This window comes from Cephus cinctus, unplaced genomic scaffold, assembly GCF_000341935.2.
Source record: "Cephus cinctus unplaced genomic scaffold, Ccin1 Ccin1_scaffold0330, whole genome shotgun sequence".
NCBI lineage: Eukaryota > Metazoa > Arthropoda > Insecta > Hymenoptera > Cephidae > Cephus > Cephus cinctus.
In genome coordinates this window covers 128,936-146,169 of record NW_014333027.1, presented here as the reverse complement: position 1 = coordinate 146,169, position 17,234 = coordinate 128,936, and the positions used below count along the sequence as shown (strand labels likewise).

General features: G+C 36.9%; 2 protein-coding genes across 11 annotated transcripts in view; one reads left to right on the top strand and one right to left on the bottom strand.

Annotated features, from left to right (window-relative positions):
* Positions 1-17: 17 nt before the first annotated feature.
* LOC107266832 (mitochondrial ribonuclease P protein 1 homolog) lies at positions 18-2,081 on the bottom strand. Its single transcript, XM_015737739.2, has 3 exons — positions 1,314-2,081; positions 641-1,223; positions 18-557 (listed from the first exon to the last, which is right to left on the bottom strand). Exons 1-3 carry the CDS (start codon positions 1,706-1,708, stop codon positions 93-95), a joined length of 1,443 nt encoding a protein of 480 aa, XP_015593225.1. The 5' UTR covers positions 1,709-2,081; the 3' UTR covers positions 18-92.
* A 633-nt stretch (positions 2,082-2,714) lies between these two features.
* Positions 2,715-17,234, top strand: part of LOC107266829 (probable phospholipid-transporting ATPase IA) — a 34,012-nt gene continuing 19,492 nt past the window's right edge. For 6 of the 10 annotated variants that reach the window (XM_015737727.2, XM_025083977.1, XM_025083972.1 and 3 more), the window contains exon 1: positions 2,715-3,070. Coding sequence is in view for 1 of the 10 variants with exons in the window: in XM_025083980.1 (XP_024939748.1) it covers positions 3,007-3,070 (64 nt within the window). In the remaining 9 variants the exon portion in view is untranslated. Of the gene's footprint in view, positions 3,071-13,549; positions 13,742-13,775; positions 14,467-16,168; positions 16,261-17,234 lie in introns of those variants that run through there. The other 4 variants (XM_025083980.1, XM_025083974.1, XM_025083973.1 and 1 more) reach the window with 4 other exon arrangements.

The following is a 17,234-nucleotide window of genomic DNA, read 5'->3' as shown; positions in this document are numbered from 1 at the left end:
GATAAAAAAAACTCACGTTTCAACTACATATTTTACATTTATTATATGATACATAAAAGTGAAACATTACTCTATGAGTTGTATATATAATATTATTTATTTTGCTTGTTTCTGAGTTTCAGTCTTGTTGCATAACTCAAATCTGGTACATTTTCTCTTGACTTATGTTGTTCAGATAAACTTGGTATATTTCGCATTAATTTTACTTGTTCAGATACTGAAAGCTGACTTGAAAAATTATTTTTAGAATTTTTGAAACTATCTGATATATTTAATGAGATATGCGTCGGATCCTCTTTGTTTTTATTGAAGGTTGATTCCAGTTTACGACTTAATTTAATTTTCTGATTGTATTCTAACTTTCTGCGTGGTACGTGTCTAAGTGCCACCTTCCAATCTCCAGTATGCTGTATGTCGAGAAGAATGTTGAAGACGTGATTCACCGGAAGATTTTTACCTGAACCAGATCCAAATTGCAAATATTTATCAAGAGGTAATTTGGCCATGCGAAGACCTTCTTTTTTTGATTTTGCCAATGACAAAGGGTCGTGTGTAGTCTAAAACAGCATAATTAAATGAATATTTTTTGTTAAATTAAAGATGCATATTTCACATTAAAGATAATATTTAACTAGCTTACTTTGTCGACTAATGCTCCTATGATGTATATTGCAGAAGGATCATAATCATCCATATCATTGTGGCAATGAGGCGTTAGGTACACTAGGTCTTTTTTATCAAACAATTCTAAATATGACTTGGAAGTAATATTTAGTGGATATTCTGGACTAAAAATGGTTGGCATAAGAGTTTTTAACTTTGTAGCAAGTTTGCCTGACATATCAAAATTTGTAAAATATACATTGAAAGGTTGGTCATGTGTACGATTTAAAGCAAATGCATCCTTCAGTTGTTTAGCACAACTGGTTAATTCGTGATTAGTCATATAGTCCTCATAACTACAGTCTATTACGACTTTGTTGCCAAATTGCATGGCATTTAATGCATTTTTGTTATACAGATTGTTCATGGTTGATTCATAAATACGTAAGAAGATTGAATTATAGGCTAATCCATATTTCATTCCTTGCTCAGATTCATTTTCTTCAGGTTCTTGACTTTTATTCTTTAACCATTCCATCCTTTTCAACTGTTTTAATCTTTTTGTCTCTAACATTTTTTCCTTCTTTACTTCTACTAACCATGCATATGCTAATATTTTCCTAAAAAAATATAGAAAATGAATGATAATGCTTATGATAGTTGTTATGTGTGTACTTTATGAAATAGATACCAAATATAAGCATAATTACTTTCTTTTATTGTAACTGTTTGCTTCAATCAGTTGTATCATTATATACGGAGGTATATTTTTTGGTACTTTCTCACCATTTTGTCGCATAACATCAATTTCCAATTGCAATACTTTGAATCGTTTTTCATTTTCAGGGTCTGCTATATATGCATCTATTTTTTGTTGGGCTGCTATATTTTCTGGTGTCATTGAAAACTTTATGTTATCATTATCTTCCTTTTCTGTAGAATTAGTTGTATAATTTTGCTTCGCAACGATATAAATTCTTCCATGCGACACGCAGTTGCATGATAATACATTTAAATGATTATTATTAGTTTTTGATCTAGTTAATACTTTCGTACTAAACTTTCTCGACCCAATGAGACACGTTCGAAGCACATTATTATACATCTTTAATATTTAAAAAAAACTGTTTACATTTGTAGGCGGTACAATTTTTAAGAAAGCATGTACAAAGTATGAGGTTAGACCCCGGCGAATTATGAAAACATGTTGTTAAAAAAGAATTATCTCAATTTTAAAAACAATTAAACTTCTTGTATTTCATCGAAACTGTTTATAATTTCGTTATGATTAATTACTTCCTGGTAATTGAATGTCTCAAAATTTTTAGATAGTTTGTCTAACCTCAATAAATCACAATGAATTCCATTCACCACACGGACTAAAGCCCTTCACACCAATGGTGGGGGCCGTGCAGAGAGAGATAGCAAGGACGCAGGTGAGTGTAGCAGCCTGTCTGTATCACAGAAACTACAGGTGTGTTCGAAAATGTGCCGAGAGCGCATAGCGAATCATTGTCTCTGTTTATTGTATGCATTTGATCGAGACACAACATGCTCTCACAATCAGCTATCGACATACAGTATGGACTACGCAGAGACAGGAAAAATAATCGGAGCACCTAAAAACGCTTGCAGGACCAGACCTCTTGTGCTGCCAGATGGTGGGATTTATTCCTCACGAGGGATTTTTTTTGCATGTCCAATTGATGACCCATCACTGAACTAATATATTGGTATTATCGTTTCGTTTTGCTTCATATTATAATTCAATGTTCCAATTTTCCATAAAAGTTATTACTCTTATGTAGTTGCAAAACTTTATCACTAAAACCTTTTGACTCTAGTTCTCTTGTAATATTTAAACTTATAGCGTGAATGAGTCCTCTGAATATGATTTCGTGGGTCGACCATATACGTATATTCAAACAAGGAACAACTTGCTTTACGCATGTGCACCAGGGTGCGAGACATATTACCCCCACTTTCTAGCAACACTGGCTATGTTTCCACCGAAGTCAAGTTGAGAGATGAAATACGTTTATTGCATAACTATATATTAGTGAACTATAGGTATACATTCAATGTATTTCAACGGGTTTCAACTCTCGTTCGACTCCAGTGGAAACATAGCCACTGACTTCATGCATTGGTCTGCCAATGCCTGAAGTCCAACTGTATTTTTTAAATGTTATATCATTAACTTTTCTAGTTTATAAAAATGATATAAATATATTACTAAACATTTTATGTTATCCAATATTATATACATTATTTCTGTTGTGTTGAAGACTCTTCACGACGTTTCACACTCTATTCCTTGAGTGAAATTTAGTTCGTGCACAGATGCGCACTCAGCCAGTGTGTGATTTCACTGTTGTGCTAGACTTTCTTTGACGCCGTGAGATGCTGACGAGTTGGCGACATGCATACAATAGCATAACTACTTCGATTACACAATTAGGAACCGGTGAGTATTTTTTTATTCCACCTTTTTGTTACGAAGAGTCACGAAGCGTAGCGTCGAGCTACCATTTGAGGTTAACCTGAGTCCAAATATAAATTCACAGTTTTATCGGTTCTGCTGAATTAAAATTAACTATCTTTAATATATAATAGTTTTTGCTGCACCAATCAAAATATTACCTATGACATTGTTATCGTTTTTACAATTTTTATTGGCAAATTCAGCAACGCATAAAGTCGTTTCCTACGTAAGGAAAGGAGACGCTGCTCTTCGGGCTTATCTACATGGTTTCATTCTAAATGAACTAGAATCACTTTATATATTATAAACGTTTTATTGATTCCGACAAGGATACCAAGATAGTTCAACTTCTCATAACTATTTTTCCTCTTGAGGAATGTATCTAATTTTTAAAGTAATCGACAATTGTAAACATTCCAATAGTATAAAGTAATACCTATAGATTAAGATGTGGTCAATGAATTCATAAATTTGAGATACGAGTGTATTTATTTATTCGAATATTCACGGATGAATTACAGTGGGACCTTAGACACTGACAGACGAATGTTAATAGAAGTTTTAGGCACTGATTATTTTATCTAACCTTTCTGACATCCAATCGCATTTGAGCGCCAGGGACGTAGTCAGGGAGATTAGTCTCCCTAGACGTAGTATATATGTATAATGCGCTACATGAGAAGATATTTGGTAGAGGAGATATACACTAAAAATATTGTTTGGAATATATGCTGAATACTCGAAAGACGGACTAGTCGAAAATGTGAATAGATGGTGCACCCGCAAATAGACCTACAGCTTAGCGACTGCCACCGCTGGCAAAAATTGTTAATTTAAAATATTTTCAAACGGACAGTGCCGGAGGCTGGCCAGTGCCAGAAGCGTCAGTTCCACAGGCTCGACTGTAGTAACAAGTAGTATAACGATAAATAAAAAAGACGCGTGGAACGAGGTAGGTACGTACAAACTCTACCTGCACACGTAAAATTGACGTCAGGCACATCGTATTATCGCGACATTAAAGGCGCGGTTCCATGAGGCTCAAATGACGCCACGCACCCACACCAAACAAAACATTGTCGAAATTATATCACGCGATATAACATTCCACGAATCCTAAGCTCTCAATTGTAATTTCAAAATTGTAATATCTCAGCTAGGGTGACTCCACCAGTAAATGGACACGTTCACATAAACTACATCTATATATAGTGATTTTAACAGGAGTGTCAGTTTACTGGAGCTGTTTCTTAAAGAGATACAACTGTTTCCTATATATACTTTTTTTCCCCTTTCGCGAATAACCGGTATACTGCCATTCTCAAAAATGTATATTACGCACATTTTTTAATTTTCACATTATTATTAAAATATTGTTGTAAAAAGTTGAAAAAATAATTCCAACTGCGTTAATTAAATAACGTATAGTAGTAATTTTCAAAGTGAGAAAATTGTCTGAAAAAATTTCATGAATTTTTACCGTTCGGAAGCCGAAATACATGACATTAAATTAACACAAGTTTATCTGTATTGTGCAATTTGTTATTTTTACTGATTATGTCTCAGAAATAAGACGATCAATGTTTTTTAAACTATGCACGCACGACGATTATGCGGCTGTTAAGAAAAATATATAATTGCTTTGTTTATTTATGAAAATGATTTGTTGTAATAGTTGTACCTCCTTAAGATTGTTTATTCATTGGTGGATTTATTCTACGCGTTTTTAGAGCATGACGCAATAGTAAAAATGGAAATAAGCGCGGTTGGTATATTTTGTTATTCAGCCAAATTAGTTCGGGCTCTATAAGAAAATGAAAAATTTGAAACAAATATTTCATACAGTAGTATTTAGTAGCAGTTACGACTATAAGGTAAACCTTTAAATTAAATATAAAGTACCTATAGGTTTAAAATTTGCACTTAAAAGAATTGCGATTCTTTCCAACTCTTTAAAGTCGCGCGAGAAACAAACTTTACCTTTTGGCGGACATTATTTTCTGACGTCCTTCTGTCGGGCAACTGGCTAATATACTGTCCACAAACTTCTTTTGCGGATAACATCTGTTGAAATTGACCTTTTTTAAATTTGAATAGCTGAAATCGAATGCGTAGAATCCAACTAAATCGATTTCGACTCGATCGAATAATTTGGCGCAACGTCATTAAGTAAAATGCAAACGTGGATGGGAAACATCGGGAAGAGTGATGTTTTTTTTCCTATCGAACTTATTTTCCTTTCGTTTTATTGCACTGAAACGAAAAGTCAACTGATTTCATAAATTAGAGAGATCCTTCTAAAAGACTGTGTTAGTGGTCTGCAAAAAGTATATTTATTTCTCATAGTGATAACACGGCTCAAGTTTTTTTTTTTCCGAAGCTCAGATATAATCTAAATAATCTAGCAATTAAAAATATTTGAAGATTTTATTTGGAAAAATATGCGTGCTAGAAACATGTAAAATTATCAAGTATTTTGTTATTATGCAATGACTGTCTTCACTCGCTCCTCTGAACACATAAACGCACGTGTAGCATCACCAGTATAGCGTCCAGTATAATTCCAGTCTAATTTCGATCTCCAGTATAATTTTTAGCATGATCAAATAGATAGACTAACAATAAGCACGAGCTGCGCGCGGGCGTGTCTATGTTTAGGAGCATGGTGAGCCATCATTAACACATGATGAAAAATATTTGAAAATTATACATCTTTCTAGCACCCTTACTTGCTCCAAATAAAATCTCCGTATACTTACGCTCACTAGAATTTTTCGCTTCGAAGCACTCTTGTGGTCCAACGGAGCCCAAAAATTGTGAATATTCTATAGTCTATGGAAACACTATTTTTCAATCACTCTTACACAACCTGAGCAGTATACTTCCTATAGCGCTCTTCAAATGCTCCTTGCTCGATACGCAGGGCACGACGCACTGTAAATGCGTGTTATTATATATATATCCGAATTATTATAATAACTTTCAGACACTTATACCTAAACCCCATATCTTCGCTCGTTTAGAAATGGGATCCCTTGAAACACGATGCTGGGTAGTATACTAGTCAGAGTGTTCACCAGAGGATTTATTATGTGTGTTGCAATCGTTGCGGTATGTGATTTGGTACGTGGATATATGTACGTTATCAATTTTCCTTATCGCTCAAAATGTTTCCCTAAAGTTCTTAAATATGTTTCTAATCGCTTTGTGCGTACAAATGCAGTTATACCTTAGTGAACAGGCGTGAAAATTTACGTGCATACTATCTGCGTCATCTGTATTGCACGTACATTTCGTACGTCACACGTAAGTTGTACGAATAACGAAGTTAAGGCGAATATACATGTGCTTACGTATTCAACAATCGTTCTTGGTACACAGTATTTTTTATTATAAGTTCAATTTTTATTATAAGTAACTTCTCTCTTGCTGTGAGCGGCTGTTTCAAGACCGAATGGTCAAGCTAAAGAAATTCTATTTATAAGCGACATTATCGTGAGCGGAGAAGAATATAGCCAATCAAAAGTGACGTCCGAACATGAATTATGGCTAAGACTTTTGTATATCTTGATCGCTATGCACTTTATAACCCACGAGGGAATCTTCAATTCCCCTTGAACTTACCGTCAGTTGGATTATACCTTCGTTTCAATTATTATTAATTAGATGCCGTCTATTCTTATATCACTGGCTATAGCCATCGATCTTAAGACAATTGAAATAAAAACAAGAGAAAAACACAATGGCCATAGTCATCCTCTTTGCATGAAGTCGTTTACCTTGTCCCGATTCAATGTCGTTTCTGAAACAGTCGATACCTAATACTCGAGATCGATATGGGATTATAATAAAACATAAAATGACTGTTAAAGCTTGCCTTAAAGTAGACCGACAAATATTATATCATTTGTGAGTCTTTGCGAGTATTTGAGATTTTCTTCATTTTCATTATTTGTCGATCTGGTAAATTCATGGGTTCTTGCTCCTGAGGTTACAGTTGGCTAAAGTTAGCTGCCCGTTGCATAACAGATTGGTTTATATGCCTTTACTGTTGTGATGTGAGCGGCGGGGATTGTCGGAAATTAAAATAACTATAAACCTGGTTTAACAGCTTAAGACTTGTTTAATCTACACGCGCGTCTCAACTTGCGTTGCGTGGAGAGGGGGGTTGAGAGACCGAGACGAGTTTGTTCCATACATTTATTGAGGTTGGGGCTCACGCGTTGTAGGGGCTATAACGAACGGATGGCCATCGATTATTGTTGGTTATCGAATGATGATTAAAGTAGCCACTCTATACGTCTTTATCTTGTCTTAATCGGCTGAGGCACCAACCAATCTTGCCTCAATTAGCTGGATTATCGAACAAGGGATCAGACGATGACTTCAAATGCAACCTGGGACACAAGATTCCTGGTGCCCGGGCCCTCATTGAGCGCGAATTGGGTTCTAGACTCAAATCAGTATTCGGATGCAATGTAAGGGCGAAATAATGTGAGATAACTGTAAAACGAATTAAGAACGAAATTTTGTAGCGTACAATTCAAAACCGTCATCGAAAATGGAGATTGTCATTTAGAAAAATCGAGCTGAGACCTTAATTGAGGCTAAAAATTCAGTTAACCTCTTTGAAATTCTAGAACTTTTGTTCGTAAAATTTTTCTTAAAAATTCCTTTTCGAAGTATTTCGATGTAAAACTTGAAGTGAGACACCCTGTATGTATTGTAACGAGTGTGATCCTATGTGTTCACGATGTAATGCCTCCCTCGACACAATCGCCAATGGCCCCCAACCCAATCAACCTTTTTAGGTGTCTCTCGGCATTAACTCGATCCGTCGAGCCTTTTTTGCCCAGCTCACCGGAAGTCCTCTCGACTAATGGTTACCGCTAGCTCCTTACCCTAAAATGGTAAAGAGGAACATTCTTTGGTGACCATCCTCGTAGCGCCCATGGTTGCTGTCTTCGGGCGGCTCCGATCACTCCCGAATCCGTTCGACTCCTGGGAGCTTGGCGTGACAGGTTCTGCTGCTTGGCCTCCCCTTGCCATGCTCTGCAGTCCTCGTTGGTATTCTATTGGCGTCTGTCTGTTTCCCTATGATTTTTTTGAAACGGATCGTCTCGCGGACATAGCGATACAATATATATCGTATTTCAATGGGTAAAGTCCACGTATCCCGTAAGATGTCCAGTCTATTTACCTCTTCAGTCAACGATATAACCGACTATTGTCGATAATGCAGATAGACGCTCTCAGCGCCAAAGCGGAAAAGAATGAAACTACGTAAACGGTTTATAGCTACGATTTCCGTACTGATAATCTCAGTTCAATATTGGCTCTAGCTTTGATCGTGCGAAACGGAGTTTAGGGTGAAAATAACAGGGAGATCCCGGGTAAAATTCCGAAAGGTTTGACACTAAGCAGGCCGACTAAAAATCAATAGAGTAGAAACGATTTGTCTTTGGTTTTCTACTTTTTGTAGATTGTATGAAATCATTTCTGACGTTACGCTTGATTATATTTATTCCATATAATAATTTCATTGTATATCCGGGTAAAAATATAAATAGGGCAGAACTTAGGGCCTGATACAATTTTTTTTAAGCCCAATGGGGCACCCATCGGGAAGCGGATTTGTAACGTATTTCACGTAAGCGCCAGATTAGGCAAACTTTATCGGCCCTGATTTGATAACATTATCGTAGCCTTAATCAAATAATCTTTATTTCTTCTCTATTAACTATTATCGTTATGCATTTCCCAAATTGCATACTTGCCTGTGTTGCTTTTAAAAGCATGAACAATATTGTACTTGATGGCCAATTACCTTGGTTCATTTCCCACATAATTTTTTAGAACTTGCACTGTTACTAATTTCTCTGATTAAATGTTGACTGGCACAGGAAAACTTATTCACTCTCACAGATTCACTCTGACTTGATAGTTTTTTTCATTCTAGTAAATTATTTATTTCGCTATCGACTTCAGCAGAACTAGCATGAAATTATTGACGAGATTAGTCATTGCACGAACCAGCGGATATACAGGGACTATTTATTGTTCAAGAAACAATACTTATCATCGACAATGTCACAAGAGCCGAAAAAAAAAAACTTGGCAATCATCGCTGGGTTCGCGCGGGTTTTTTATTTTGGCTGTAATTAGGTAAATAAAATGTTAATATTATCATTTGACAGTATGCGGGGCAATTGATATATGTAACAAGTATAATCAACTATAGGACAGATTTATAAAGTATTGAAAAAAGTTTTTCCACGAATATAGGATAAATTTTTTAGCGTAAAAAAAAAGTATGGGATCGAATCATATCCGAAATTCGTCATGAAAATTTTTTTCGTTTTTCGATACTCATTCTCAAACCTCAGCCATACTTTTCTTTTCCACGTGGCTGTTCTTTTTGTCTCATTTCACTTGATTGGTATTATTTTTGGCACAAAACTAAACGATCCCTCTGAGCCATTGCGTGATAACGTGTCAAGCCCCTTTGCACCACTTTATCAGTCATTATTTCCTTAAAGAGACACGGTTCTTTGTGCACCAGAGAAATTCCTCTCGGGGTGTATTTTACGAATTCACGAAGATACCTTGCCACGAATACATTTTCGTAAATTGACAAAAAATATATATACGTAGCAAACGTGGGATATAAAAAAAAGTGATATCTCTATTGGGTATTTCGCATATTCGTGTAATACGAAACTACAATGTAGTAGCACGGAACTGAAAAAGCAGAGTTTTTAAATCAGAATAAATATTGATTGTCCCCGGGAAATACTGCTAGAGAACCAACGGAGCTGATATACGTATATAGACAGTACAATAGGGTGGACAGTAGGTATCCAATTGGGCGAAACAAACGACAGCGAGGAGTAATTGGGTCTGATTCTTCTGTATGATTGACACGCACGACAGATAATAATCGGCAAACTCACGATCGTTTCTCATTAAGTCTGGACAAAGACAAGGTACCCAGACGCGAGTCGTCGATTCCGGGAGAAAGAAGAGTCTATATGATCAGGTTTGTAGGCTGTACGTCGTACAAGAACATGTTGGCGAAGGTGTGGCCGTCCCGAATGCCGTGCTAGTCTAGAATACTACGATACGTTAATTCGTATACATGTGCCACGAGACACTTTAATATAGCACCTGGTGCGGGCTGCTAGGGAATCATCTTTCAACTTTTCACCAGGAGACACGCGAGCTTCCCTTTGTTCTTCGAAACAACGTGGTCACGCAATCGGCCATTATGTAGATATTTGCATTTCGTGGTACGGCAGAGCCCTTCAATACCATTGTATTTAAGTTTTTGGTCAAAACACGAAGAGGGCTTACAAATGACGTCAGGTTGTCCGTCGGATTATTATTTTTTTTAATGTTTAAAATTATTTAAAAAATTATTACAAAAAATTATTATTTTTTTTAACCAGCAAAGACTGGTGTATACCAATTATTTTGCTCGTGTATACGGCTAGCGACATATTTCGTAACGATTGGGTGGAAGTGTAGTCATTTTCTTGATGAGTTTCGGCACTTGAAATAATGACTGTCATTCGTTTGAACTGGGGGCCTAACTTGATTTTTCTGAAGGACGAACCCCTTTTTCGATGACGGTTTTTGATTCTACGGTAAAAAAATATGAAAAATTTATCTAAATCATTTATCACACGGACCAAAGCAACAGGTCCAAGAAAGTCACGAAGTTTGCTGATCACTTTCCTTCGAGACGATTCTTCATATTTTGTTCGTTTGGAAATTGTATCACAGGCTTGTTTTCGAGGTAGTTCGGTATAAAAGTTGAAGTGGCACCCTGCGTAATAAAATAATATGAAAATAATATAAATAATTGTATAATGCTAAGAAACGTGCAGATCCTATAAATAAAAATTTATTATAACCTTTATTTTATTCTTGCACAAAACTTTTTTGTGTAAAATTTGGCATTCTACTGAAGTATAATGGATATACCCTATAGATTCCTATGAGGATAGAGCTCCCAAAACTCCTTTGTACAGCACAAATTATATAATGGTATTTGAATGGTCAGGTTATGACATGAACATTTGTATTTTACAATAAACGTATTTCCCTTTATATATTAAATGTTTATATAAAATTGATGTGAAACATTTATTCTGGAAATTTTGATATTACAATTTAAGAGTATTGGGTCTACAAATACATTACATTAACTTTCATAAATTTCTTCAAAGTTTTTAAATTGTATTATTGCTATAGCGCGAAAATATGAAATATGTCTATATACATAATTCGTATTGTTAGCAATAGTATTAATTACCCAAGATCAATATGACTGTCTTTTAAATATTTGTTTACTAGCCCTTGTTACCTATTCGATTAACGGAGTGTATAAATGGCATGTATGGTCACGCTCGAATTTCAAATCTCTACGTTATTAACGACGCCTTTTGCACAAGTAAGAATGTCTCACCCTTTTCCTGGCATTCCCTTTATTACAAGAACAAGTACAAAAGCACTTCCAGTCAGTTAACTTTTCATCCGTACGAAAAGGATCTCTTCCATATAATCCTCTATCATAAGGCGTGACTTTCAGACTGCGATAACACCGTCCAATCGTATTTATTTGATATCACATATAGATTCACATTTCCGTTTTCACCTGGTTTCCATTTGTCAGAATTCCAATAAAGGATAGTACATACCTATAGATTCCTATAATTTATGTCCATGACCACATCGTTAAGGCGGAAATATTAAATTTTCACGACCTCACTTCACATGGATAAGCACTGTGCATATAATGCTTAATTCACTCTGGTATAGTATGAGCCCAAGCAAATGTGACACAATAAGGAACCGTTAAGCGTAACACCCATAATAGTGTTACGAATACCGATGCACATACGTACCAAATATACGTATACGATATGCCTGCCGCGTATAAATTGTGAGAGAAATATTTTTCGTTGTCACATGTTTGTTATCGTCCTTTTGGTTTGCTGATTTTTAAATATATCCGTTGCCGGAGCATATTATCATCCACAACAGGGCGTGGTACCCGTTCGTGAAAGATATCGGCGAGAGTGTACCCTGCTTAAGTAAAAAAGCCACACCCATGGCTCCACGATAGTTCCCGATGAAATGATCGCGTTGTTGACGAGTACGATTGGCCAAATAAATGTTTGCCACTGCTCCGACGTACTCAATAAAATTGAAACTGAATATTTGGAAAAGACGACGAGAACGATTTTCTAAAGTAAACACGTAAAATGACATGTAACCCGAGAAGCCTTCAGTGCGAGACCCCGAATGACATTTAACCAGTGTATCCTTTACTGCCAGGACCCTGAAACCTAGTTCTCGTATAAAGGTCATCCACACGACATAACTTGGCTCGATGAAAATTGTCGTCCACGACCACGATGATCTTTAACGTTGAATCGATTATTACCATTTGCTATATATACAATGTGTAGAGTAAGAATAGAACGTGTTCTGGACGTGGTAGGTGTAGTGAAAATTATAGGAAAGAAACGGTAGTACGATTAAGGCGCAGTATAGAATTCTATGTATTCCGGAACATGGCTTCCATGACAATAAAATTAGGCTTGAAGCAATTTGTGTTCTTGAAATCGATAAAAATCAACACTTTTATATACGTGCTTTCCTTGTGCGAATAATTTTCATTAACGAACAGCCCGATCAATAAGTATTCTCAAGATACAATTCTGGCACTTGGCCCTGACAGAGCATAAAGCCAATAGGACCAAGAAGAAGAAGAGTATACAAATGTTTACGATTATACCTATATCTTTATTTAATAATTGACAAAAAACAGTGATTAATTACCGTTAGTTACATATGAGTAATTTTAGTTTTGTTAGCTGAAACTATAGATCGGACAGAAACTATACATTTGAGAGTGCATCGCGTGTTCTTTAATATAGGACTCTGACGGTTTTACGGGAGTGACGATAAGCCCAGGCCATCCTCATCGACTGGGATGGGCACGTTACGTGAGGTTTACCTGTCGACCAAGTTCCGGAAGAGCGCGACGTTGTCCTTCAGGACAGTTCATGCTGTACTGTATATATAGTAATGTGAGACTATACAGGGCTATTCAGGCTGAAATCTACAGTTCAGACGTGACCGTTATATTTTAAGATCTTTGACAAGTAAAATACACTACGAATTCATTTTGACGTCTCTAACTAATGGTTCTTAATCAAAATAATATCGTGCTGAATATCAAATCTAACACGTACGTTCACATTAGACAGCCACGTGTAGCCAGATATGCGTGATATACAAGTATACCGAACGTCAATAGAAATAGACATGGAGAGATATATGGATACAAGCTTAAGTAAAGCTTTCCCGTGTTACGCCGACAGAGCATCAGGACTAGTCGCGTCGATGATGGGCACCCTACCTGCCTATAGAAGTAAAGGAAGGGCGAGTCCTCTGACAGAACGGAAGAGTAGCGGGGCTTTCAGGTGAAGGTGGTGGAATACCCTCTTATCGATAGAGAACGCCCTGAGCGTGGGGAGCGAGTGCCGGGATAGGGAGGAGACCGCGTGTGTAGAACAGGACGCAGCTTTTGGCAGTTGGCCTCAAGCCGCCTCTGTGGCAGCTCTAGAGCCGTCACCCTGGGTACGTTTCAATACTTTAATCGACGGAGGCTCGATAAATTGTGCAGAGAAGACTAGACCGTTTACAGCACTTTTCATTTTTTTTGCGAATTTCTTCATCTCGTTCCCGCCATTTTTTATTTTTCTTTCCCTCTGTCTCACGCGTTTCCACCTTTTTCTCATCTGCCATCTCGCTCATGTTTTCTCTCTTTTACTTTATTACTTACCGCATGAGTGTTGATATATATATATACTATATATCCGGTGAATCTTATCAAGCATCACTGATCTATTCCGTGTTAATCGTTTGTTTCGCTGACGTTTATGGTGACCCGACGGTTGCACTGCTCGGCGAAGTCGCCCGACAGTGAGGTGATTCTGTCCTATGCACGGAAGACTATAACAGGCAGCATAGATTGCTGCTTGAATTTGTGCTCTGGGATACCTAAAGTGCCTTAAGGAATTTTTACACCTCTCTTTTTTCCCATATCTTTATCACGTTAACTTGCCGAAGTTGCCTTTTAACCCGCATATACAAAAGAGATGCACTTGGTGTTAGTGCGATTACTTAATTGAAAATCAAGTAATTGTATCGTTCTCGCGACGATTCCGGGTTACTTTGCTTTCGGAATTCTTCTTCTTCTTCTCGCTCGTTGGATACTGCCGGTCATCCGCGGCGCGATAAATCTGGGCAATCGCGGCAGTACATCCACCGTCAATCCGCCTCGGATTACACGTCTGAGAATAGTAAGTAATGGAAATGTATCTACATCCCCCTCATCCCCTATGGCTATTGGTAGTTACATTGCCTAACTCTGGCTTCCTTTGCTATTAGCATCCTTATGGCTTGTTAACACGTTCATTTTGTTTTGCTGCATCGACAAAGCGATTAAACATTCTCGGGCTGTGTTACTTGTTACCTTATTTCCTCGCTATACATAGTTGCCAGTGACGCGAGTCATGTGGCCCAGTGCTGCGTGCACGTGCGAGCAGTCGTGTGGATAGAGCCACGGCCAATTCGACTGCGAGGAGAATAGCATAGGAATTCACTGCACTCTGTGTTCTTGGCAAGCGTAGAATTTTATTATTCGTTGCTGGGACTCTGACATTTTAATATAGAGTAATTGATATTTTACATTTTTCTATTGTGAGTAACAATAACGATATTCGAGAGAAAATTAAGAACTCTTCTTACCAATGAAGGTTTAATATATTTTTTTCTAGATTCAAATATGAGATCACCAGAACGACTTACTTCTTTTAGGGTATTTGTGCCAAAAGTAGTTTCTCTTCGATTGTGTCGGAAGAGTGCTAGTTTGTAGATAAAAGTACGCTGAATTTTTTTTTACAACTTTTAAAAATTATTAACGGTCTGGGTTATTTTTTTAACAGCGTCTGCCTAAAGTCACGCAGATTTACGTGGAAAGTCAGGAGAACCGGTCTACGACAATGAACCGTATCGATTTTCTTAGCCTATTTCTATTTGATCCGAATTGAAAACTAACAGATCGGAGGAGATACTTTGACAGCGTGTATCTAAATTTAAAAATAACTGACGGAATAAACTTTGAGATTCGTTGAACAAACGAAAGATTTTCGTTTATTTTCTCTTTCTAGCGCAGTCACGAAGGTGCTTCTCTCTCTCTCTCTCTCTCTCTCTCTCTCTCGTATGCTTAACGCATTCGGCGCAGCCCATCTCTCTCATCCCTCTCCCGCATGTTCGGCACAAATATCCTTAATGTCTTTTAATGAGAGTAATGAGTTATCAAGCCGTAGTATTCTTCAAATTAAGAAGAAATGGATTAAGTGTTTAACTAGACTAGGCGCATCAATGGCATAGTGGCACGTGCTTTAATTTTTATTGTGTCCATTTACTTTGGGTATATATTCGTTACACGCTGGGTAAATTAAGAATATTAAAGAAAGGTTCAACGTACACTATTTTTATGCCTTCATGTAAATTCTATCATTGGACAGCAAATCTTTAAAATAATTCCAAATATCAACGCACAAGAAATGTGATCGATACTCACAGAAGATCCGTCTTAAAAATTTTATTTGTCATTTCTTGGCTTCATATCCCTAAAAGTACTAGTAGATGTTCTGACTGTTTTTAAAATGGCGAAATTCATGAATGAAAAACTTACAAAAAAATAGTAACATAAGAACATATTCTTGTCAAGTTTATATACTGCTACATACAAAAAGAATCTCTTTAAGCATAATCCAATAGTTTGATAATGATTTCCGTTACCCTTTTATCGCTTGAAGAGGAAAATAATTATTTCTAAGAGCAAAGACACACACGATTCGCATTAATTAAACGTTATAGACCCGGTTAACAGGAAAATTAAACATTTGATTAGGTAGCCGCCCTGAACGCGTCCGACGAGACATCTAGCGAGAGTGTTTTTTTTCCGAATTTCACAATAAGAATGACCTGCTGATACGAGACCAATAGAACCCGGATTATTCGAGTTTGCTTCATTCGAACTCGCGTGCTATTCGCGTGAGCCTGCGTTGTTATCCGAGCTACAGCAGGTGGGTAGTCCGTATTATTCAGAGTTTGTGAAGACGTGCATTGTTATGTGCGACCTGTATTCAATAACTCGTTCGTAGTAGATACGACTAGTCGTGCCTAACTACATAAATCGTACTATTATTTTCATACAAAATTGCATCTGTATTATACAAGTTTTTTTTATTATTCGGGTTACCAGGGTCGGTTTGCAATAACTCGGATAATCGAGGTTCTACTGTATACATATTCTTGTTTAGAAAAGCGTCCATTTTTCGTGTACACAAAGTGAGCGACAATGTCGAGGTTGTCGTGCAGTGTGATACGCCGACCTTTAACGCTTGCCGAACACGCAGCCATATACATAGATACATTTATGACATATACTAAAAGACAAAGGCAAAAAGATTTTACAAATAACATCCAGTGTCCTCAACACCAGTCCCTCTATCGGTCACAGTGGAGATGTAATCGACGTTTGCATATAAGGTGGTGCACACGGCCGTATACGTGGCACGTAACAATATATCTTATCGTATTCGAGAATGCCTTAGTCCGTTATCCCTTGTGGGTCTTTAACAGTGATACGATATATATTATCCACAATTTAATTATTATTTCTCAAAACTTTTGTACTTTTCCTTGAAAAGGAAGTATGTAAACTTTTGTAAGATTACGCTACAGATCACAACGGAATAACAGTACACAACACCAAGATAAAGCTAATTAGTTAAAGCGACCGTGCTTACATGCAATGCAAATCAAAGAGAGGTAGTCCCTTCTTACAGGCTTAACGTTGCTTGAAAATATTCCGTATTACACTGCATCTGGCTTGCGCATAGAACCCTTGAAAATTTAGTTAGCAAGACACAAAGTAATATTTACATATCTTTATGTATCGGCAATGTTATGATTTTACACTCAGTGATGTAATACGTATAAAGTATACATATTACGTAACGGTTACATCCCTTAGTGAAAAATACATATTGCTCGG